The following is a 22,976-nucleotide window of genomic DNA, read 5'->3' as shown; positions in this document are numbered from 1 at the left end:
AGGCTTCATGAACCGAGGGAGGCGATCCCAGTTAATGCCGTCAAAGTTATCGCCATTATCAGGCTCTGTATCAACACTAGCCTCTGTTGTTGCTGCTGTACCAGCCTGGCTGCCCTCAGCCGCACCCTCCTCCTCTGTTTGCGACTCGAAAAATTGCGACTCAAACGTTGTGGCCTGGCTTACGGCGGCGCCAAGGGTTTCCTGAGGCGACAGCGATCGCTGAGATAGGACAGAGGGCCTTGATAGGCGCGCCCGTTTGGCGGCGGCGGCGGCGGCAGCAGTATTGGTGGGAACTCGAGAGCGTTTGGCCATCGTGGGCGATACTAAACACTAAAGAAAAATGTCTGTATAGGTAGCTAGGCAACTAGTGTTGTGTGTAAGGGATTATTAGGGAACTGAGTGAGCGAAATCGTTGTTGTATTAAGAACAGCGAAGGACTAGCTATATAGGTGCGGGGTGAAGCCTAGAAGAGGCTAGCCCCTAAGCAGAAGGAGCTAGTCCTATAAGAGGAGAGCTAGCTGGTGAGAAGTGAATGCATAGAGACTGGCTTGCCCGGCCGACAGGGATCACAAGCTAAGCGAGATAGGGGTCCAAGATAACTATCTTCAACACCAAAAACCTTCTCTTAATACGACACTACTCGCCTTACAACTCGTTAATAATAAATCAATCTAACTAATCAAATCAATCAATCTGACCTTCGCAAGTTGATTTGATTAGCTATTTTGAAAAGCTTAGATTGAGTTGATTGAGTTGGTAAAAACTCCAAATGACCAATCAAATCAATCAATCTGCAGAGATGTCAACAAGCAAGTCAAGCTGGCTTGATTCTTATCGATTGCAGATCACAGACAATATAGAGGCTCGTGCACAGTGGCACGTCCCAGAGAATGGTCTGTGATCTGCAATCGATAAGAATCAAGCCAGCTTGACTTGCTTGTTGACATCTCTGTCAATCTGACCAATCTGGATTGATTGTTGCGGAGTCTGGGCAGGCATTCCCGTTCTCTGTAGGTTCTTCGATGGAGACACATCTAATGAGCTCGCGTTATGTCTTATACTTCTAGAGATACTTGGACAAAGAGTGACACTCTGAGTTTCATTGGCATAGTGTCATACTGATACTACCAAGAACGCGTGTTTATCCTTGAAACAAGACTCTTCATTCCCTTACAGACAATCTCCACGATGTGAGGACATTGGTCGCGACAAGCGTCGATAATGTGGGTATCACACAAGTCTCCACAAATTGCGCGAAGGAGTTGCCATCTATCTCGGCGTCAAAGCATTCACGACAATGTTACATGTGCCGTACGCCGTCCGGCATCCATCAACGCGGCGGTCAACCGTTGAGCCACACCAACCATACGCGGAACCTAAGAATCAAGTAAGTCGAGTATCCGCCGTGTACTTGCGACAGCGACCACTTGCAGCAATCTTCAAACCCACTACCAGGACATATGTAGCCGTTGTTGTTGTTCACCGTTCCGCAGGAGCGAGTTCTTGGAGGGGAGGCTACAGAAGCCGAGTTCTATCTGACATCCGGAGTCGCAGTGAACCTCGTCGCCGCATTTCCGCATACACGGTCTTATCTCTCTACATCCGGAAACTGAGCTTTCAGCATAATCTTAATGTCTTCAAGGCAGTCTTCTTTGCTATATCTGGCCCTGTCGGGCCAGGCATGATCTCGGTAGATCTTCTGAACTGCAAATAGTATTTCCCGTGTTTGATTAGATCCTGAGCCCCACATGGCCTTGACTATTCGCGAGCCAATTGGCGCAAAGTTAAGCTGCTCGAAATTGCGCTTGAGAATCTCGAAGAAGACTTTAATAGGCCAGACTCCACTCTCGTATTTCCACTCAGCCTGATCTTCGGGGATCCGCCCATCATCCGCCCAGCCGTAACCGTCACCTTCAGCCTGGTCATCCATGAAGCGCACTTCATCCAGGCACTTGTACCAATAAATCACGCCAAACTGAGTATCGAGTAAGAATGTAGGGCCGTTCTCCTTCGCTAGATGGCTAGGCCCGAGCCGAAGCCACATGGCTGCAGATTCAACATTGATCTCGCTGACGAAACTAAATAGTAGTCTTCACAAAAGGAATATGATATGCCTGATACTGCATTAATCCACCTAATCACTGCTATATCAAAGTAAAATCTTCACCGATTAATCTTGAGGTAGAACAATTAGGGCACTCTCCTCATCCTTCCAACCCTTATAGACCCTGACAAATATATCCAGTAGAAGTCCATGTCAGCGTCAGGAAATTGAGCACTGATCATAGCCTCAATATCGGCAATGCAATCCTCTTTGCGAAAGCGGGTCTTATCAGGCCACCCGTGATACTTGTAGATCTTCTGGATTGCGGCCAGCATTGCCTGATCCTCCATTGAACGCATGATCCAAGGATACATGCCCTCGACCTTACGCCTGCCGGCAGGCACAACTTCTAGAGTCTCGAAGTGGAGCTTGAGCATCTCAAAAACATCATTGATGGCCCAAAACGCACTGTTCTCCCGCCACTTCATTTGGACCTCCGGAATCAAACCGTCTTCCTCCCAATCAAAAGGATCGTCCTCAAGCAGGGTGCCCGTGTGCTTGACCACGCCTGGACACTCAGGCCAGTAAGCAGACTTGTCAACAATCAATCGATCGACATGATTGATTCCTATATAGGTTAAAGAATTACTTCATTAGGCAGCCTTTAACCTAGATAGGAATCAATCATGCCGATCTGATTGATTGTTGACAAGTCTGCCAGTAAGTCACACCAAGTTAGGGGTCAAGCAGAAATAGAGCGTTATATTCTCCCAGGAACGTCAAACCCACAATGTGTGGTGGTATCACAGTATCGTCGGGGTAAGGTTCGCTGTTTTTCTTGAGGCCTTGACCATCTGCATTTTCGTTTCCTTCATGCCAGCCCAGAAACCGGCAGTCTGGAGCAGCCTAGACCTCATAGCTCAGGTAGGGAAGGCGGCGAAGTAGATCAATGACTTCGTCTGTTTTTTCGAAATTTATCCAACCGTTGGGTATGGTTTCCCAGCCATTCTCAGGCGGCTCGTCGATCATTGATTCGTCCATGTACATGGAAACGAGAAAGTGGTAGTAGAAACGGATAGCGTTGACTAGGGCGTCGCGCAGGTAACTGATTTCGCTTATAATAGCCATTGTGCTTGCCTGGCAAGGTCCTTAGGGGGCATAGGCGGTTTATCCAGAAACAGAAGTTGTAAGTATTGATGAACACAAGTCTCCGTGTCCGGAACATAATAACGTCTGATGTCGACTGTAAGAACCAGATAAATAAGAACAAAATATGCGAATGACTTTGCTTGTCGCCTTCCTGTCAGGACAATCGTGGAACCCTGAGAATGTCGACAAAGAGGACTTAGGGGGGCACGTAAGGACGTGGACTTGAAACTGTGATATATTATAGCTGAACTAAGATATACTGAAGCTTTTCGAGCGTTTGTGCAGCATAAAGAAGAGTAAAAGGAACTGACCTGTGGCCTAGCCATCCAAGTTTATTTCCATCGGATCTGTGCCGCCCATCTGCATGACGCTAACACGTTAGGCGTTAGTTCAGCATGCAGGTGTCCTATACAGATTATTGACATCCTATACCCTATGTTTCTAGTACACATACAAGTATATTTTATGTTCGAATTTGGTGCCCATTCCGTCCGCGAACAGAGTACAGAGTCGCACAAACACCTCTTCCCCATCACTCACCCATCATAAAGCGCCTCCATACGCATCCTCACATACTCCCCCGCTGTAACCCTCTCAAAAAACTTCGGCCTACCCTCCTCCCAACACCCCGGCAGCGCCTCAATCACCGTCTCCGGATCCGGCATCGCAAAAAAGGGTATCGAATACCTTGGCGGCACCACCACTTCCTCTTTTGGCCCCTCCCCATCATCCCCTTCTTCCTTGAACCGCACCGGCAACTCAACACGATGCACACAACTCCTCCACCTCCCATTACTCCACCTCTCCAACAAATCCCCCACATTGACCAGCACACACTCTTCCATGGGTTCCACTGCGTGAAACACGCCCGGATGCTGCAAATCCTCGATTTCCAAGCCGCCGACGTTGTCTTGGAATAATAGTGTGAGGCTGCCGAAGTCGGAATGTGCATTTATTCTGCTGAGCTGGTTGTTGCGGAGTGCTGAGAAGGGGGTGGGTGGGTAGTGTAGGAGACGCAACTGGAACAGAGATTGTGCATGTGTGGGACTGAGGCCGGGGGATGGGAGGGCGAGGGACAAGGAGATGGCGTCGAGGAGAGTGTGTAGGAGGGACGTGCAGGTTTCGAAGTAAGTTTGGAGGAAAGCATGGAAGCCCGGGAGGACGTGGTCTGGGGGCCAGATGTTGGGTTGGGTGGCGTCTGTGGGGTTACCGCTTTCGAAGGATTCTTTGTAATCGGGTATCTTAGTTTTAGGAGAGATCTATTAGTGTGTTCTATCGTTAGGGATGAGATGAGGCTATTCACCTCGCGTAGTTTGGATAGCTCATCGGCGTCAAAGACGTGCTGGGTGACTTTTTCGACACCGGGAGCAGAGTAGCCTCGATGGTGATGTCCGCCCGGTGGGTGTGGTGCTAGCATCTTGGTCGAAAGGGGGAGGTCGAAGAATTTCTTAGACCAGGTGAAGCACTCTCTCACCATGTTGCTTGGTACATCGTGGTTCTTCAGATATGCGAAGCCGACTCTATGGAAGGCGTCATCAAGTTTGTGTGCAACACGCTGTTTATCTTCGTTACTGCCGTGTATGAATTTGCCAAAATCGATGATTGAAATATTCGACATTGTTGCTCTTGACCCTGTTATCACTTGCTACGATGTATGTGCTTCTCTCGAATTAGTGTGCCAAAGGAAGCAGAGGTGATGAGAATAACACAACACAAGACGAACAGAAAGCGGCATTGGACTAAGTCTAGCGACACACCTGACGTCGGCAGATACAACCCCTTTAGGTGTGGTACCGAAAGCGGGGCTCGGCCCGGAGATCGGCACCGCGCCTACAGATCGTTATCGTTCCTCCCAGCACACAGGTTCTGCACACTTAAAGTAGTACGCCACCTCCGCCTTCGGTTGTCGCGACCCGCCCATTGTACCCCGGCTGCGCGGCTGGGAAGTGAAAGATGCATGCACTGTAGATATGTCCGCACGCGCAGCTGCCGGAAGGGGTCTGGTAAGGTAGTAACGTAACCTTAACATTTGGCCTGATATTATAGAAGAGAAAGTTCGAAGCGTATGTCAATATGTCATTGACATGTGGGTGAGAAGATATATTACTGATTATAACAGCAATACGGAAGCTGCTTTGTATCTTCCTTTGAAGACGTCCGGATGGTATGACGGAAAATAGAATGAGTTTGACTGCTAGGCGTGGCTAGAACAATTTTAGGGATCATGAAACGCAAGTATGTAAATAGTGGACTAGTGGGAAGTCGTGGTGTCCTTCGTTGCTCTATCGGTGTAGATTTGGCGGATTTCGCGTATGACAGTCACTGGACGCCCATCGATCGTACTACGAACATACATACCATCAAGAACGGTTGGTGATCAAAATACACCTCCACCGGGGTCGCTGATGGCCAGGGATAGAAAAGCAGAGGAACGACGGATATTTGGAGATAGATGTCAAGATGAAATGCTGTGCCATCACGTATATGGAAGCAGCACCTGACTTAACTTTCACCCATCCTATCCGCAACCACACCATCTCCCCATCCATCCCCACACAAAGCCCCATCGCATTTCCCCCGCTAACGCTATGATCCAGGCGGGCAATCCGGCTGTGACAAAAATCAGTATCCACCCAAGCTAGATTGCCAAGAGCAAGAAGACAACATACCAAATTGTGAATGGCACAAGGACTGCAGTTTGCCCCTATCCTAGGAGGGACACAACTGTATTTTTTCATATTTTTGATGTCATTCCCAGGGCAGCAGAATGAGAAAGTCTCAAGAGGATTTTCGGCGCGAACTCTAGATGGTATCTTGGAGTCCTGGACCGGGGTGGCGGCCGCAGCTGTTAGACCGATTAGTGTGGCGGGAAGAAGGGTGCTGAGACGCATGGTGTGTGTGTGTAATTGAGATAGTAAGGCGAGATTCGCAGAGATGGTACCTAAAAGTAATGCTACGACCTTCTCTGCGCTATTCATACTTTTTGAAGGCTCTAGACAAGCCTATTGGTCGGTACGATCACTATGCGCTTTATCCACACAAGGACGTCATTTTCCAACGCATCACTTTCCTATTTCGGACTCAACATCATCATCTCGTAGTGTCATAATTAGGCTGATTTGTTCAAGGCGGCGTTTCGAGGCCCCGCAGTAATGTAAGCTGCCCAGCCTCAGCACTATTACGTGTACTCTTGTACCTACTTAGGTACGTACATCCACGCAATTCCGACATAGTGGAGATGTAGCTGGGCCAAGGTATCGACTGTACTACCAGCACGCATGCCACCTTGAAGATGATGGTTGGTGAAAATATTCTATGACCCAGGCTGGTGATGGCCAAGGATAGAAAAGCAGAGTACTAGATATATAGAAGATGATATTGGATTTGGGTCCCCACGTATGCTGCAACAAGCATTAAAATAGCGTGACTTCCAACATGACCTTCCCCCATGATGATCCCCCCGTCCATCCCCACATAACCACCCATCTTAAATTCCCAGCCCCCAGCCACCGATCCCTTCACCCGATCTTCTGTCGGCCTTCTATCGGCAGTCCGGCTATATGTCAAGAGTTAGCATGCACCCACACTAGATTGCCAGGGGAAAAGTCACATACCATATTATTGAGCTGGCAAGCATTCCAGCATCCCCCACTCACGGGGCAAGAAACCGTTTTCTTCCCACCCGGAGGGCAGCAGTCTTTGACACTAGGTGCGGGGGCTTGCGCGTCCCGAACTCTGTTAGGCTGCAATTCGGGGTCCTGGACCGGCGTGGCTGGTGTGGCGGCGGCAGCTGTTAAGCCGATAAGGACGGCGGGGAGAAGGATAGTGAGACGCATAGAGAGAGAGATACTGTGTATATGTGTGTAGTGATAGCGAAGTGCAGTTTGGAAGGATATCTAGTTGGGACTCTAACTACGCTATTTATACGTTCCAAAGGCGCTGGGGTAAGACTGGTACTCGGTACGATCACCATGCGTTTTGTCCATGAGGACGTCATTCTACAACGCGTTACTTTCCCAATCTAGGATTTACACAGGCATCGCTTTCTATAGTAGTCATAGGCTGACTTGTCGAGGCCAACATTTCGAAACGACCCCACAGTAACGCAAGGTACCGTAAACTGCCCAGCCTTAGCAGTATCCATGTGTTCCTTCTGTTTTTCGCGTCAGTCTTCGATTCCATATCACTACTAGAGAAACATGCGTACGATTTACAAGTCCGCTAAGATAGGGGCAGAAACACGGAACGCGTATGGTTCTTCTCTTTTTCCTAATTTCAACTGATATCATGCGACGCGCAACTGCAACGCCGCAAGCCGTGGCAGTATTACATGTATTCTCGACTATCAACATCTGCACAAGTCCGACATGGTAGAGATGGGGCCGAGCCAAGGCTTGCTTGGACACGTGATGAGGCGAGGTGGGTTCCAACACGAAGCCTTAATTTCCTTTGGATACTAACGCAACTTGGCGTAAGCGAGAGAACATAATACGATGAACAGCGAGAAAAGGACTGTGTTGATACTCAGTCCTTCTCATATTGCCTTCAGTCTTGTGCGCCAATTCTGCGATAGAAACGGCTTGCTTCTGTTAATTCTCCTCCCCTGCACTCAAAGTGTTTTGCTTCATAACAACACGCACATGGGAATTGTTACCCGTTCCTCCAAACGTTTGCCAATATATTCGTCGGCCTGTCCCATTACACCTAGCAATCCCCAATTCCGCACTTTTCCCTTGTCTAGTCCGTGTCCGCCGTTGGTTCATATCCAAGACGTTCCCGCCATGGGAATCATACCTCATGTGGTGTCTGTCTCTCTAGGACTCCCCGAACATGTCAGCCACGCCTGCCAGTCCGGGACTAGTCCCCCTAACGATAGAAGGCTGTTGCTGATCGACGCTCATATACTGCTCCATCATAACTGTTCTGCCTTTGGTCTTGGGCCGTTGGATCTTGCCTTGCTCGTGAATACTCACGCCCTTGATACTGCTAAGAAGATCAAGCACAATACTGCGCTGCATACGCTCATCTTGGCGGTTCGCGCTACGAAGTTTGGCAAGACGACGATCTACACGATACTGATCGCCCATGCCTGGTAGAGACAGGATGATGGAGCGAGGACTATCATCATCCAAGTGAATGATGCCCGCAATGAGAGAGGCGAGTTCCTTTTGGCAATCGACAAAGTATGGCTCGTGGAGGGAGGTAATGGCTGACTTGAGTATGTCGTTGCAGAAGTATTCGCGGATGGGTGATTGCTCCTTGAAACGCGGTAGCAGGGTACGCAGAACGCGAACAATGGTAACGACTGATCGCGTGTCGCGTACTCGCACAGTTGAGTTGCAAAACAGTAGGATCGGTTCGAGAACAGAGGGTGTTGCCAAGATGAAGTCGCACATTGGCGGTGCGTTGGCCTCTTTTCGACCGGACTCGTCATGTCGGGCAAACTCTGTGTACTCGTTAGATTTATGAACGACCAGAGATGGAGCGTAAAGTAATCACAACAAAAGCAATGCTTGGTGATAATCGCAAAGTTCAAAGGAAAAAACTGACCCTGTCGTGAATCGAGTAGGACAGCGACAAGTGAGACGGACGAATACGTGAGCTGGCGTAATATGCTTTCAGTCTTCATCTCATCCGTCAAGTTGTCATTGTCCCCAGACTCTGCCACTTGTTTGGCAACCTCATTCCACTCAGTGCTGATTTTGCGATCGAGCTCGCGGAAAAGTCCTTGGATCATGGGCGGTAGAAACTGCGGCCGTAATTGGGCTGGGCATCCTTCAATTAGATGTGTAGACACTGTTAGTAGAACAGACAAATGATGCGCAGTCAGTGCGCCAGCGTGTCCAAATAGTGCTTGACTCAACGGTCCCGGGAGATCTTGAATGCCGTAAAAGAAGTCTCGGAATCGCGTTAGTGAGTAAAGGATGTAGTACGAGCTCTCCCTAATCTGCCGTACTGTACCACGCACTGTTGATGCAAATCCTTCAAATGTTGATTTTGAACCGCTCACTCTGGCGAAGAAGTCATCTCTGCTCTCCGTCGATATACCAGCTTGCCAGAAACGATCCGTCAACACCTTTCGGATGACTTGCTGCAGGTCAACCGGCAGGTGAGACCAGTTGCTGTCGATGTCGTTGAACGCTTGCGCGTGGCTTACAAGCTGAAGCAGGTTTGGTAGCAGAACGGGTATCGCTTCGGACCACAGTAAGGCAGCAGTTTCATACGCAGGGGTGCCATCGCGTAGCTTCTCGGTCGAGGCTGCAAGTAGGGTTTTTGTGAGTCGCAGTGGCAGATGCTGTGAGCGCTCGAGAATGTTGGCCTGCAAAATCTGCCCTTCACCGGGCAGAGACTGTTGAGACCAGTCCTGAACACCCCGAAAGTTGTTCAAAGACAAGAATTCGGGCAATTGGCCCATGCCCAAGGCGGTACAGAAAGACTGAAACGAAGAAATGGCCTCGGTAAACTCATCGTTGCGCCACGCATCCTTTACGCGGTTCAGCATTTGCCGCATGCGCTCTTCCTGGACGCTTCGCTCTAGGGTGGTACATCTATGTATGATGATGAAAAGAAAAGCAGAGTATGCCATGCGTTGCCGCTCGTCAGTCGTGGGGTCATTAATCATCTCATTGACCTTGGCTTCTAATTGGTCGTAGACGTTCATAAAGTCATCGGCAAACTTCATCGCAAGTTTCTGCATCTCCAAGCTGCATATACGCTCCAAGTCTTTTACTGCATCCGAGTAGTGCGGGTAGTTGGTGTCGTCTGCTAGACGAATCGTGAGCATGTACTCTAGGAAGGTTAGCGCAAAGCCCGGCCGATCACCGAGAGCCTTTGTGGAGAGCGTCGCCGTCAGGGAAATGATCTTCCTAGCCACTTCAGGGTCTTCGAATTGTGCCTGCAGTATTTGCCTGCCCCATTGTTCGAGGGAGTTTTCTAGTTGGTGACGCGTCTCATCGTTCTCTAGCCCTTCTTCTCCTGTGCTTTGTTGCCACTTCATGTAGCCCTTGAGAGCGGCCTCGATGACGGTGACTTGGGCGTCTACCTGAAGAACCTGGTACGAATTCTTGGTGAAGGTTTGACGCTGGAACGCAGGCTGATCGCGGTATAGGTTTTGCAGCATGCTTGTTGCTTGAGCAAGGATGTGCTCCATTGCTTCGACCGGGGTCTTGCGGACTAGTACTTCGATTACTTCTGCGCAGAAACGGCGATAGTTGCCGAGGAAGGCATGGCGCTCGGGGACGGTGTCAATGTCTTCATTCAGGAACTGCAATGTGATGTCTTCAGTATCTTCAGGGAGGGATTCATATCGAATTAGTCGCGCACAACAGGTCTCGAGGAGGCCGCCAACCATGGAATTGACAACATCAGAGTCCCGGACAATGCTCGATCGTAGCAACTTGGTCCAACAGTGGAGTACCGGTATCGAGACAACGAGGCTGGGGTTACGCATGATGTCATAGAGAAATCCAAATACACCTGCCAGATCGCTGCCGTCAGGAATAGACTGCGGCTTTTGTTCGATGGAGAGGCCGAGACTGTTGGCCAACTGTGATTATGGTCAGACTTCAGGAGTGGGTCAAGATTGTTAGGGTGCTTACTTCAGAGAGCCTCTTGCAAAGCATGTATTTCTGGTCATCGATGTCATTGACGTTCATGTCGGCGAGCGTCCAGTTGTATACTTCCCGCACGAGCGATACGCTTCCCGGTGTAAACATGGGACATACCAGCGCCACAAACTCGTCATCGTGTAGGTGGGTTCGGTTGTAGATGGCTTGCAGTGTCTCTACGGCGGCCTATATCCTATTAGCAACGATGCTGGTACTCTTCATGTCTCCACGTACAATTTGCATTTCTACAACTGGAGTGGCAAGGGCTTTGCAGACAGCCTCAATGACTTGGGTGGCCGCAATAGCCTTGGGCATGATCCACGGCATAGCCGCCCTGAGCGCATGCATGGTCTTCACCGCGCTTGCCTTTATGTTTTCTTGATTGTAGTCTTGACCCATACACCAGCCCAAGTTGTTGCACAGCCTCTTAAGCCATCCTTCGTCTCCGCAGCGCACCTCCAGGCTCTTTTCCCTTGTCGGTAGCTGCTCTTGTATGACAGCGAGCGGTGTAAAGATTTCGACACATGCCCGTCCCAGATCACTGCCCCTTAGACCTGCGGTGGCGTCCTCGCGGTTGAAGACCTCTTCCGACAGCGTCTCCAGGACGTATAGCACAACGGCTTGGTGGTGCAATGACGTCGTCCATAGCGCAACGAGTTGCTCGTCCATGTCTAGCCATTCGGCGCCCCAACTCCTCTTTGCAATCTCAGTCCACATCTGGGCGACCTTGTTCCTGATGTAGACGGGATCGCTCTCGTCGACGTTCTGGGCGAGGTCAATGGCATAGCCTCGCAGTACCATTGCCTGCTGATCGGAAAAGTCTTCCCAGCTGTACTTGATCGAGTACTCCAGCATTGTAAGGCCATAGTAGCGAAGTTGGGCGGGTTGTGAGTGATCGTGCGCGAGGGTGTGACCATGTGAGGGCGCTTCAGGGTGCCGCTTGGCCTGCTCGAGGTATTCGGTAGCCTGACGTCGCGTGTCATTGCTCGAAGAGGGTGCGTAGATGGCCTGCAGGGCCTCTAGCACTTGCGATAGATCCGAGTCGTTGCTGCCATTGGCGTGCTGGTGTTGGGCGCCGCCGTCGCCGCCATTTGTGACAGCTTCTCGCGGGGCTTGCTGTGCCCCAGCATCCATCTCGAGTCGGCTCGTCTAGCCTCGATGGGGTGTACGTGACGGTCTAGCAATCTAAGTTGCGTCTTGTGCCTAGTCTTATCGAATTCCGTTTCCGTGTCGCAGATTGTTCCGGGCGGGAGTTGCTGAAAGCGGAAGATGAAGTTGACAAGGGTAGTGGTCGGAGAAGGTTTGGCGCTCAAGGTCTGGGACAAACCAAAGAATATGGCGGTGTAGCGTGGAACCGCAGATTATATGACCCAGGCTCGTCAAACGTGGCGCACGTTGCTTCGATGGATTCCGACAGGAGACCAGCCTTATTATCACAAGAGTTGCAGCTGCTTGCACGTTCCACAAACGCGCTTTGTCGCGCCGACGCGATGTCAGCTGCTTCCACCCGCCAGGCAACGACTTTCACTTTCCCCAATGCATTTAATCCAACTTGTCCTATATACAATGCCCAGTCCCAGCCCGCCTATCCCTTGACGCCGTACAGAAACAATCGCCTTGTCTGACGTTCAACTTTGCCGAGAGTAATCAGATGCATTAAAAAAGCTGACGGTGTGACCTGACCATAACATGACATTGCATCACCGTGCATTGGTCCAAATTCCCCGCAACACCATAGCCCAGCATCATCAACCTCGCCGCTCTACATAACAGTGCAAATCTGGCTGGAATACTGCTGTAGGTAGCCCCCTTCGTCATCTTCTGTGCCTAGTGCATTTCCCGGCTTCCGCACCATTCCCTTGACAGTAATGCTCTGGTCGCCTGCTGCATGCCACCACCGCAGTGTCTGCTGCAACGCACCATTGGTCTCTTCCGACGTAATTGCCCACTTGCCACCGCTGACTTCGACACTGGTTTGGCCGGATGGGAAGTGAAATTCGGGAAGGTAGCAAACTGTGGGTGCGTCCTCTGATGTCGAGCTCGGCGCTGAAAGCGCAAGCTTGAATGTGCAGTACCTCAGGTCGAAGCCGTACGATGAGATGTCTCCATGCACTACAATAGGCGTAGGTCGAATGAAGGCTTCTGCCGCGCGTAACCCACGGACATCACCCTCGTCATTTTTCGGACTCATCTGTTCCGAGGACACTGTCTTTTGTATGTTGGAAGGGGTAATGCTAGCAGTATCAGCCGATTGAGATTTCGAAAACGTCGGCGAACTAGTATCAAGAGATGCACGAGATGCAGCTGGTGGGAAGGGACCCGCAGGAACCGCCTGGTCGTCTTGGGAATAGATGGACAAGTCCTCGCCATTCCACATGTCACCCCAGTAATGGCAGTTCTAAGCACACGTCAGTCTTGTTAAGCCAGAATTTCAACATGACTTACATTAACCACATAGGTCCACAACGCAAACCCATTAGCCTTGCTATCCTCCAGTGCAAAATGATTGGCATCTAGCGCTGCTATTTGGCTGCTGTAGTTGCCAGTCTTGTATGCATACTTGTCGTCCATGTCATATGGAATACCAATCTCGGTAAAGACGCAGGGGTGAACCCCCATGTACTCTGTGCCCTCATCCCGGATTGCCTTGAGCTGATGGGAGAAGCAATTTCTAATCGCACTCTCGCCAATCTTGATGGCAAGAGCTGGCGTCAGATACTTTCCCCGCAGCACACCAAACACATCCACATTCCATACCCGGTTCCATTTCTTAGTTATGAGCGTGATGCCGTCATAGAAATGCGGGGAGAAGATGATGTTGGGGTCGTCGTCCTCGGTACCCTTGATCGTAGGAGGAATCTCCAACACCGGTGGCTGGAAAAACATCAACGAGTCCGGGAAGATTGATTTGACCATTTTGCTGTACGCACGGTAATGCGGCAGCCAGTAATGGTTGGTAAAGTACTCGTAGTCAATCTTGGCACCGTTCTTGGGGTCGACTCCAAAGTAATCTTTCTTCAGGACTGTATCAGTTTTGGGATCCCATACGCCGTGTTGAGCCCACAAGCACTCGCCCAATCGCCACCCGGGATCGCGCTTCCAGCCGTATTTAGTATCGTCACAGTCTTTTGATAACCACGCCATGGTTCCTTCGGGGTCCACCAGGACCGAGCCACTCTTATAGGGGCCGAGACCACCAAAGTCCCATGTTGAGATCTCGCAAGCTCTTCCCGATCCGGTAAGAATGGCTTGCCACGCAGTGGGTGACGTACCCTTCTGCAACTTCTGCTCGCTCGGTATCTGAGTGATATCCTGGTAGCTAATCAGTCCCCGGTTGGGCTCGTTCATGCTTTCCCACCCCACGATTGGGTCGTGCCAAAGGTCACCTGCGTCGCGTATCCGTTTCGCAAGGTGTTCACATGACCCAAGGTAGTGTTCTTGCAAGTAGTCCTGTATATTTTTTCCGTCGATGATGGCCTTGGGCGCAAAGTCCCTACCACCAAAAAAGATTGTCCACATGACTTGACATGCTAAACGTGTGTAGTTGGTGGCCCATATCATCTTGGGGTAGTTCGCAGGTTCGGGATATGTATTTTGGACAAGCGCGGCTTCTGTAACGGCGAAGTGCTCGGGATCTAGGCCACAGGCGTACAGCGTCCACATAGGTGCACCAGAGCCTCCAGAGAATCGCGACCACTGCAAAGTGCATTAGAAAGGAGCCATATATGTACATTGGAATGCTACCTACGACGTCCTGATGCGGATCCATGAAGATATAGAAGCCATATTCCTTCGCTTTACGCAACACGGCGATTGTGTGATCTATCCACTCTTCATCGTACTTTCCGGGCCCAGTATGCTCTATGGCTTCCCATGTGAAAATGTAGCGGATTGTGTTGTAGCCCCAACTACGCAATCGCGAGAAATGTGTCCCCGCATCCTGCAGAGAAAACGGTCGGTTTACGAAAGAAACGTTGTCGCCATCGAAGAAGTTGTCTGGCACGTGTGAAGGCTGATTGGGAGACGCAGGGAACTTGGCGTCTGCTGCACAGTTGATGCCGTGTAGGGTAACTTCACGGTTCTGAGGGTCGCGGAATATCCGTCCGTCAATTCGCAGCCGGATCGAAGACATTATCGGCAAGGGTGATCCAGGTGTTGAGTGTAAGGGAGACAGATGTTAAGTTCAGAGGAATGCGCTTGTCACTTGCCGGGGTATGTCATCATCCAACGGCATCCCTGCTGCTCGCATTAGCCGATCCGGGGTTAGCGCGCCGCAATCAATCGGCGGGCATTGAGGACAAGTTGCAAACATTCAAACGGCCGCATAAATAAAGACCCTGAACCGCTCCTCCTATGACTCAGTAATCGCACCTGCCGTGGTTTCGCTGCGCAGACCATCTGATTCCATATCACCAAACGCCACTCGCTCAATACTCCATCGCATCCATCACCAGCGCAACATGATACTCCGACTGTCCTCGCTCGCCCTAGGGCTGCTACCTCTCGCCGCAAGTGCATTATCGGCCGCAGACGTACCCGCCGATACACCCGTGTCCCAACTTATCAAGGACGCCAGTGTACAACTCGCTACCGGAAACACCCAAGACGCCCTTACGTATTTCGATATAGCCATCTCTCGCGACCCGCGCAACTATCTCACCTACTTCAGGCGTGGTGCTGCCTACCTACAGATCGGAAGGACCACGCAGGCCCAGCATGACTTTGACAAGGTGCTGGAACTGAAGCCTGGCTTTGAGGGTGCACTGGTGCAGCGTGCCAAGATAAGAGCCCGGAAAGCCGACTGGGAAGCGGCGCGCAAAGACTATGAGGCTGCTGGAAAACCCGACGAAATCGCCCAGCTGGAAGAGGCACAGGGCGCTACCATGGTGGCGCAAGAGGCAGCAGACAAGGGCGACTGGGACTCGTGCATTACAAATGCAGGCGCCGCCATCGTAGTGGCAGGCGCCGCATACGACATCCGCAAGATCAGGGCACGCTGTCGCTTCGAGAAGGGCGAGGTGGTAGAAGGAATCAGTGATCTACAGCACCTTCTGCAAATCAACACTGGCGACATCACACCCCACCTTCAGAGCTCGGCCATGGCCTTCTACTCCTTGGGTGAAACCGAGAAAGGAATCAAGCACATCGCCCAATGTCTGCAGTCAGATCCAGACTCCAAGGTCTGCATGAAGCTGCGACGCCGCGAAAAGAACCTCGAAAAGGACATTCAAAAAGTTCGCAAGTACTTCGAGAAGCGGCAATTCGCCACCGCCTCAAAGCTGCTTATCGACCGCGGCGAAGAAGACCCTGGCCTCCTCAAAGAAGTAAAGCAAGACTTCAAAGACTACACAGAAATGGGCTACATCTACGCCAACTCACCCCAAGGCCTCTACCAGACTCTCCTGGAAATGACCTGCGAAGCCTACGTCGAAATGAACAACATGAAGAAAGCAACTCCATACTGCACAGAAGCCCTACAAAAAAATCCAAACTCACTCCACGGCCTCCTCCACAAAGCCCAGGGCCAGCTTGAAGCTGACGACTTCGAAGAATGCATCCGTACCCTAGACGCCGCGAAAGAACACCACCAGCAACACCAAAAGCTAAACGAAATGTACCAAAAAGCACAGACCCTTCTCAAACGCTCAAAGACAAAGGACTACTACAAGGTTCTTGGCGTAACACGTGACGCAGACGAACGCGCAATCAAGAAGGCCTACCGCAAACTCACAAAGCTGTACCACCCAGACAAGGCAAGCGCAAACAACATGACACCAGAAGATGCGCAGAAGAAAATGGCCGCGGTCAATGAGGCGTACGAGGTTCTGTCTGATCCCGAACTCAAGGAACGTTTCGATCGCGGTGACGACCCCAACAACAGCCAGCAGCAGCAAGGGAACCCCTTCCAGGGTAGTCCATTCGGCGGCCAGCAGTTTATGTTTAAGCAGGGTGGATTCCCCGGTGGTAACTTCAAGTTCCACCAGGGCGGGTTTCCGGGTGGTGGCTTCCCCTTTTGAGCGATGTTGCTTTGACTTTATTTATATACATGGCGTGGAGTTTTGGGCGAGCATACAGATGTGGATGAGGCGTTTTTGCAAGTCACGCGCTCGGCGTGTTCTTTCCTGCATTGAATGTATGATATCATCGATTACTTCTGCTGCGTTTCGGTGCGTTATGAACGGTGGTTGTGAAATTAGATGTTTTATTTTACGAGCTACCAACGGCCGCTTATTTTGATGAAGGTGTCTGTGTTTGGGCTGATCTGGAAATTGGTTGTGAATACAATCTCACTTTCTGAACGTGTTTGTCTACATTACTAACAATACACAACGTGGATCCTTATCAGCTTTCTTTGAATCTAGTACTGCACGAGTGTTACTACTGTATGCTCTGGTCCGTCGCTTCGAGCCTTGTATGTCTGCTGTATGTTCTGGGCCTTTTCTGCGTACATGGTACTAATTTCCAAGACGGCGTGGGCAGGATTATCAAGTTGGCATGCTGCGAGCTTACCTGGGCACGATAATCTACGGCGAGGATTTGTGTTGGACGCAATGTCACTAGTGTCCTGTTTGTACATAGTGCTATTGTCGCTTACCACCGTATGAGCTCTTTAATTACTTACATAGGTGTCGTGATCCTTATCTCCGTACAAGAGCCGTTTTGAGTTTGTGCTTGGCGCAGTCTTAGTTCTGTACGTAGGTAGTGCTGATACCGCTCACCGCCGTACGAGCCCTTTGCGTGTCGTTGGCCTTTTTTTCTATGGAGAGAGAACCGTTTTCATTTTCAACTTCTTAGAGTTATCTAGGTAGGATGTATAGTATATGCGGCTACCATGTGGTTACAAGCACGAGTTATTGTTGAACAGACATGCTAAATTCAGAGTAGAGAATCGCCAGAACGAACAGAAATTACCAAAATTCCTAACGCCCTGTAAGATACACTAAGCAGGTGCACTGTCCTCGCCGGTCGAAATGCGCGGGGATCGAATCGTAAGTAGTCTGGATGCTATGCACGGTTTACAATACCTGTCAAGATACCTAGCGTTCTTTTACCCTTGCTCTCTTTCCGATTTGCTCTTTATCCTTGCCTTTTCCCTGCTCTTTCCCTCCAGGGCTGCTTAGCGTAAAACTAGGATTTCTAAGCCCTTGCTTAAAGCGGTTAATCATGATTGAAATACCACGCTAGGCACTTCGACAGGTACTGGAACTGTACATCTCGTGCTTACTAGTTCGGCCCGGAAATGTTGTGGAGAGGGACACAGTAATACGTGCCCTAATGACAGAGAGAAGACGTGCGGCTGACAGCCCCATCTATCCTATAATACTTCTCTCAAATCATATATATAATGGTAGGTACAAGATCCAACGGAAGAATCATACAAGCAACATTTCTCAACAACTACATCATGAAGACTTCGATTTATCTTTTATCTATCGCCACCATGGCAACCGGTGTTATTGCCAGGTCCCCTTTGAGATGTATGATACTGAAGACACAAGAATTCAACCCAAGTCCAAACCTCTGCGGCCCCGGTATTGGCTTTTGGATTGATGCTCGACGACCACGAGGAGCAACTCCGGTAAGATAAGAGCATACTAGACAGTAGTCAAGATTGGATGCATTTTAGCTAACGATTTGAGATTCAAAGACCTACACATGCTGTGTATACGAGGACAAAGTCATTGATTATTTCAACGGATGTCGCGATAATGGTGGCTATTTAAGTTTCGCTGATGACGGTGGAGTTCCATGCAGGTAGCGAGAATTTATGTTTTTTCCGCAACAAGAGAACGACCAGATCTAGCGGGGAAGAAAACCGGGTTTACAACAGGGAGAGAAGAGGTGGAAAGTGCGTACAAGAGAAAGGAGGAAGCAAATTGGAAAGGTAATCTGTTAGTAGGATAGGAGGGGGACGTTCAAATTACATCAACGCTGCCCTTTAGTTCAAAATTAATACATGTTATGGGATAACACGTCCTGGACAATACTGTAGCCGTAGAGCACGAAACTAACCTCCACGTCATCCACATTTCCCCATCCCAGCCGCTCTAGCCTCCTCATCCCTAGCACTCACACTCACCCCTCCCCTTCCGAACCCAAGCGCCTTCCCCACCACCCCTCCTCAACGCCCTCACCCTCATTTCCTCAAGCGCCTCCTACCAGAATTGCCATCAATCAATCGATTAACATAATTAAGTCCTATATAGGTTATAAAATTACTTGATTAGGCCTCCTTCAATCTAGATAGAAATCTATCATGCCGATCTGATTGATTGTTAACAAGTCTGCCTCATACACACCCTCATCACGCCCATGACACTCCTCCTCCTGAGATTCTCAGTATTTCTTGACAGAATGCCCTTTGCAGGGCAGCAAGAACATTCCACTCATCACATCATTCGCATAGCCCGCACACACCGCACCTAAGATATTTTCAACACCGTCCCAGCAAAATACCCGCATAGTAAATCCACATATCTACCATGAGAATACGGATAGGCAGATCGGAGCTATTTCTAGCGTAGGCGTGAGTGATGATTGCGTGAACGGTATGAGCGTCTATGCTTTCGCACTCTGAGTCTGGTTTCATGAAGCAGTCGGCGATGGTGTCTTGGAACTTCGTGTCTTTGAGATGATGGCCGAGGAGGTAAAGGGTGGCTGGGATGGCTATGGTATATATGTAGTTGTTAGCGGGGGTGTAGAAGTTGAAACATTTTGCTGTGTATCGCCAGTGTTGGTATGTTGAAACGGATCTAGATCTTAGGTGGGTAGGTGGATTAGTTCGTTAGATTTGGTTTGCTGCTTAGTTCTCAGAACATCTTGCAGATAGTTGGAGGTCTGGATTAAGGTTGTGGCATGGACATTGAGGATATTGTTTCCTACGAGCACTTGTACGGTCTCGCCTGTGAGGCTATGGGGGCGATTAGCTACTAAAATGGGATCTTGATAGAATATGTGGAACTCACTTAGCAGCCTTCATGCGGTGTTGGGGTCCACTTAAGACTATGAAATATATTTTATGGTCTGATTTAATCAACATGTTGTGCTTGTCTTACATGTTTAGATACTGTATCTTGATGCTTGTTATCCAAATTATGTTATTTATAAGGAGAAAGTAGAAGAAAACAGGTACGAATGCCTTGAGAGATTGTGTTAGCACGAGACTAGCAGACAGTATGGTAGGAAACTTGTGGACGAAAGATGGGAAATTGATCATGAGCTTCGTCATTGCCGTATACGTAGCAGTGCAGGAGGTACGGTAAGGCAATTATCTGTTGAAATCGAAAAGACGTAAGGTGCATTAGTAGAATACATGCTGTCGGAATAGTACAAGGAAGCATGGCCTTGCTATCAAGTAAGCAGAAGAATGTTCTATGAACATTAGAATGGCTGTCATTTTAGCTATCACTCCTCGACTGCGTTCTTGGACTTTGCTGCTCTTACAACCGTTGGAAACCTCTTTCTCAAGGCTCAGTAACATCCATATCATCTTGGCTAGCTGTCACGGTCGTGCCCCCTTCACCTTCCTTAGCTCCCTTGCCAGTGTTCAGAACGACGATCTTACTGCGGTAGGAGGCTGGCTGCAATACCCAGGGCCGAAATGACGCATGGATAGCTCCTCGATTCTTTGTGAGCGCAGGAAGTAGATCGTCAACGAATGGCTTCATGTCTGATTGTTTCAGAGCGTTAAGGCTATTCCATGAAACAGACATATTGAAGGCCCATAGATCAACGAATAAGCGCCGCACAGGGGATCTCTCGGTAGTTCCTCAATAAAGGAGTCTGATTGCGTTATATCCCGGTACAGTAAAGCCTAGCTCGGTTTTGGATGTCGAGCATGTGGAATGGCGAGCGAGCGATCATAGCGTCAACGATAACATTCTGGAAAGCTTGGTCCATGATTTCCTCCCCCAGGACATAAAATTTGGCGAAAGATATCCAAGTGTTCCCCTGTGGATTGCCCGAAAATGGGCGCTTACTATAAAGCCATTGGCAGTAGATTTCGAAGATCTCGGGACACTGATTAGACAAGTCGATTACCTTCGAGTGTGTTGTCCATTCGGGCTTCGTTACGTTCCGGAAAAACTCAGAGCTGGCTGCAATAAGAGCTTTGTGTACATAGATGATTCGGTTGCCGGCTTGGACCCGAATGGTCTCTCCTGAAAGACTGTGTATATTAGTTGAGGTTGAGGAACCAAGGTGAAAGATATCATGTACTCTGTAAGCCTGAAATCCGATGTTACTGAACCTACGGCGGGCGGAAGCGCCATCTTGCTCGTCGCTTTCGATGATCAGTCCAAACTCCAACAACGGCAGGCGGAAGCAGTGCTTACCTATTCAACGTTGGCCGACGAGAGGCGCGAGAGGTTGAGCAGAACTGACTGCGCGGGTGAGTCTTTATGGTCGGGCGCGTTTGCAGCCCTATGGAGCTAGCACGGTTACTCAAGGTGACAGCGGGGATCTCATTAGCGCAATATGGCGGTGAAGGTGAGAGAGAAGGCCGAAAAGCGATAGTGTGCCCCTCACCTACCAAAGCGACAGGGTCTATGCGACTTGGGGAAAAGCAGCAGCGGAAGTACTTGGTAGGATTGATATTGTATTGTTAGTGCTGCAGTGTTCCCATCCTCTGACTAGTCTCTCTGAGATGCTCTCAACACATACTGCTCACTGCTAACACATCATCTTTCGATATGACCTAATCACTCAATCATGGGTAATGCACTGCGGAGAAGGCTGAAAATGATGAAATATTTCTCATGTGTCTTCTTTCTTGGGTATAAAGTGTAAAACAACCACTCCAAATAATGGAATTAATGGCAACAATGACTCGTGAGATCACACACTTATAGAAAGCCTAGTCCGCTTCACCGAAGTCGCTGTGGCCGGTCTCGGTGGCATGTTGTACGGCTTCTCGTTCACCTGACCCCTTCCACCCACACTTATTGCATTTAATATTGAATTTCTGGGTGTCAGTATAGTAATGTTGTTTCTTCAGTTGCCCGCAAAGCTCCCTCGCCGCCTCCAGGATGACCGTGTCATTGGCATCAAATAGCTTGATATCTTGCGATGGATCTTGCGGTGACGTACCCCTTGGGACAAGTGCGATGGTGTCGTAGTGAATGCCGGAATATACCAGGATGCAACGTCGTGATTTGCCCTCGTTAAATCTGTCGACTCGAAGATCCTGCACGTTGATACTGGATATCTCGATATCGAACTCCTGGGATAGAATGCTGAGCTCGATACCTCCACCCCATGAGTCAGAGTATGATATCCACTTGCAGTATTCGTCAGGAGATCGTTGCAAGATTGCCTCGTTGTACTGCTCCGGATCTCTCTGTATGGCTTGCGCGACCATCGACCTGAGCTCAGTCATGGCGTCCAGTGTGTCAGTCAGTACGGCACTGCCCACTGCTCGAAACATGCAAGAGTTATCATCCGGCATTACTCGAAGTACGATTGTGCCGCTGCGATCGGGTACAGGCACTTCGGGGGTGTCTTTTAGTGCTGAGTTCTGCTTGCGCTGGAGAGACAATGGGGCCGCTTGCGATGTCGCAGCTTGAAGTTCCTCTTCCCGCTTCCGCTCACTTGGGTCGCCTGTGGCCTTCCCGATGACGATAATAGATGCGCCGTTGAGCTTAAGGTCGGTGTCCTTCAACAGGGTGGACAAGCCGTACAGAGACGGATCTAGCGGTTGTGGTGGATGGTTCCATTTGAGCTCGAATAATGGCAGCTCAGTCTTTTCGCTGATGGAGGAGAGAAGATCGGAAACGGCGGCGTGATCGTCGAGGGAGATGGTATGAGTACCGTTGGGTGCTCGCAATCGAATGCGGATCGGCATGGTGTCGAGAATGTGTGGTATTAATCTGGTGGGCAATGTAGAAGTGGGGGAGGTTTTTGGAGTAGAATGAGAGAGTTGAGAGGTATAGTATGAGCAAGGGAGGCAATGTACTGGTGGGGCGATCTAAAGTTGGAAGCGGCGGTGGGGAGCGGTCAGGACAAGGAAGCTACGATGAGTAAGTAGGAGGAAGGAGAGAATTAATCACATAGCTACAAGGGCAAAGACAAGAAAGCTTAGAGGGAGGAAAACCATTTGTCAGCTACAGGAACACTGTTGGAGGCGACAGTTGGCGCGAACAAGTGGCATGGCGTAAGTGAATGTTCGGGAATCGTTA

General features: G+C 49.8%; 13 protein-coding genes across 13 annotated transcripts; 2 read left to right on the top strand and 11 right to left on the bottom strand.

Moving 5' to 3' along the window:
- Positions 1–1,588: 1,588 nt before the first annotated feature.
- Positions 1,589–2,044, bottom strand: PtrM4_049500 (uncharacterized protein; the record flags this gene model as incomplete). The annotated part of the gene is made up of 1 exon (XM_001936760.2): positions 1,589–2,044. The coding sequence occupies one exon, from the start codon at positions 2,042–2,044 to the stop codon at positions 1,589–1,591; it is 456 nt and encodes a 151-aa protein (XP_001936795.2).
- A 146-nt stretch (positions 2,045–2,190) lies between these two features.
- On the bottom strand, positions 2,191–2,532 carry PtrM4_049490 (uncharacterized protein; the record flags this gene model as incomplete). The annotated part of the gene is made up of 1 exon (XM_066104817.1): positions 2,191–2,532. One exon carries the CDS (start codon positions 2,530–2,532, stop codon positions 2,191–2,193), a length of 342 nt encoding a protein of 113 aa, XP_065959381.1.
- Positions 2,533–2,950: 418 nt separating this feature from the next.
- PtrM4_049480 (uncharacterized protein) lies at positions 2,951–3,172 on the bottom strand (the record flags this gene model as incomplete). Its single annotated transcript, XM_066104816.1, has 1 exon — positions 2,951–3,172. One exon carries the CDS (start codon positions 3,170–3,172, stop codon positions 2,951–2,953), a length of 222 nt encoding a protein of 73 aa, XP_065959380.1.
- A 557-nt stretch (positions 3,173–3,729) lies between these two features.
- On the bottom strand, positions 3,730–4,811 carry PtrM4_049470 (thymine dioxygenase; the record flags this gene model as incomplete). Its single annotated transcript, XM_066104815.1, has 2 exons — positions 3,730–4,434; positions 4,497–4,811. The coding sequence occupies 2 exons, from the start codon at positions 4,809–4,811 to the stop codon at positions 3,730–3,732; spliced, it is 1,020 nt and encodes a 339-aa protein (XP_065959379.1).
- Positions 4,812–5,779: 968 nt separating this feature from the next.
- On the bottom strand, positions 5,780–6,084 carry PtrM4_049460 (uncharacterized protein; the record flags this gene model as incomplete). The annotated part of the gene is made up of 2 exons (XM_066104814.1): positions 5,780–5,803; positions 5,863–6,084. The coding sequence occupies 2 exons, from the start codon at positions 6,082–6,084 to the stop codon at positions 5,780–5,782; spliced, it is 246 nt and encodes an 81-aa protein (XP_065959378.1).
- A 650-nt stretch (positions 6,085–6,734) lies between these two features.
- PtrM4_049450 (uncharacterized protein) lies at positions 6,735–7,029 on the bottom strand (the record flags this gene model as incomplete). The annotated part of the gene is made up of 2 exons (XM_066104813.1): positions 6,735–6,749; positions 6,808–7,029. The coding sequence occupies 2 exons, from the start codon at positions 7,027–7,029 to the stop codon at positions 6,735–6,737; spliced, it is 237 nt and encodes a 78-aa protein (XP_065959377.1).
- A 978-nt stretch (positions 7,030–8,007) lies between these two features.
- PtrM4_049440 (CRM1, Importin beta-related nuclear transport receptor) lies at positions 8,008–11,934 on the bottom strand (the record flags this gene model as incomplete). The annotated part of the gene is made up of 4 exons (XM_001936758.1): positions 8,008–8,639; positions 8,744–10,739; positions 10,792–10,986; positions 11,035–11,934. The coding sequence occupies 4 exons, from the start codon at positions 11,932–11,934 to the stop codon at positions 8,008–8,010; spliced, it is 3,723 nt and encodes a 1,240-aa protein (XP_001936793.1).
- Positions 11,935–12,562: 628 nt separating this feature from the next.
- On the bottom strand, positions 12,563–14,932 carry PtrM4_049430 (glycoside hydrolase family 5 protein; the record flags this gene model as incomplete). The annotated part of the gene is made up of 3 exons (XM_001936757.1): positions 12,563–13,198; positions 13,246–14,496; positions 14,549–14,932. 3 exons carry the CDS (start codon positions 14,930–14,932, stop codon positions 12,563–12,565), a joined length of 2,271 nt encoding a protein of 756 aa, XP_001936792.1.
- A 328-nt stretch (positions 14,933–15,260) lies between these two features.
- On the top strand, positions 15,261–16,817 carry PtrM4_049420 (DnaJ, DnaJ-class molecular chaperone with C-terminal Zn finger domain protein; the record flags this gene model as incomplete). The annotated part of the gene is made up of 1 exon (XM_001936756.1): positions 15,261–16,817. One exon carries the CDS (start codon positions 15,261–15,263, stop codon positions 16,815–16,817), a length of 1,557 nt encoding a protein of 518 aa, XP_001936791.1.
- Positions 16,818–18,241: 1,424 nt separating this feature from the next.
- On the top strand, positions 18,242–18,559 carry PtrM4_049410 (uncharacterized protein; the record flags this gene model as incomplete). Its single annotated transcript, XM_066104812.1, has 2 exons — positions 18,242–18,379; positions 18,449–18,559. The coding sequence occupies 2 exons, from the start codon at positions 18,242–18,244 to the stop codon at positions 18,557–18,559; spliced, it is 249 nt and encodes an 82-aa protein (XP_065959376.1).
- A 1,705-nt stretch (positions 18,560–20,264) lies between these two features.
- Positions 20,265–20,513, bottom strand: PtrM4_049400 (uncharacterized protein; the record flags this gene model as incomplete). The annotated part of the gene is made up of 1 exon (XM_066104811.1): positions 20,265–20,513. The coding sequence occupies one exon, from the start codon at positions 20,511–20,513 to the stop codon at positions 20,265–20,267; it is 249 nt and encodes an 82-aa protein (XP_065959375.1).
- Positions 20,514–20,592: 79 nt separating this feature from the next.
- Positions 20,593–21,071, bottom strand: PtrM4_049390 (BTB domain containing protein; the record flags this gene model as incomplete). The annotated part of the gene is made up of 2 exons (XM_001936754.2): positions 20,593–20,968; positions 21,019–21,071. 2 exons carry the CDS (start codon positions 21,069–21,071, stop codon positions 20,593–20,595), a joined length of 429 nt encoding a protein of 142 aa, XP_001936789.2.
- Positions 21,072–21,655: 584 nt separating this feature from the next.
- Positions 21,656–22,642, bottom strand: PtrM4_049380 (cysteine protease (OTU family); the record flags this gene model as incomplete). Its single annotated transcript, XM_001936753.2, has 1 exon — positions 21,656–22,642. The coding sequence occupies one exon, from the start codon at positions 22,640–22,642 to the stop codon at positions 21,656–21,658; it is 987 nt and encodes a 328-aa protein (XP_001936788.1).
- Between the last annotated feature and the right edge of the window lie 334 nt (positions 22,643–22,976).

This window comes from Pyrenophora tritici-repentis, chromosome 10 (genome assembly GCF_003171515.1).
Source record: "Pyrenophora tritici-repentis strain M4 chromosome 10, whole genome shotgun sequence".
Classification (NCBI taxonomy): domain Eukaryota; kingdom Fungi; phylum Ascomycota; class Dothideomycetes; order Pleosporales; family Pleosporaceae; genus Pyrenophora; species Pyrenophora tritici-repentis.
This window is presented reverse-complemented; position numbering and strand designations above follow the sequence as displayed.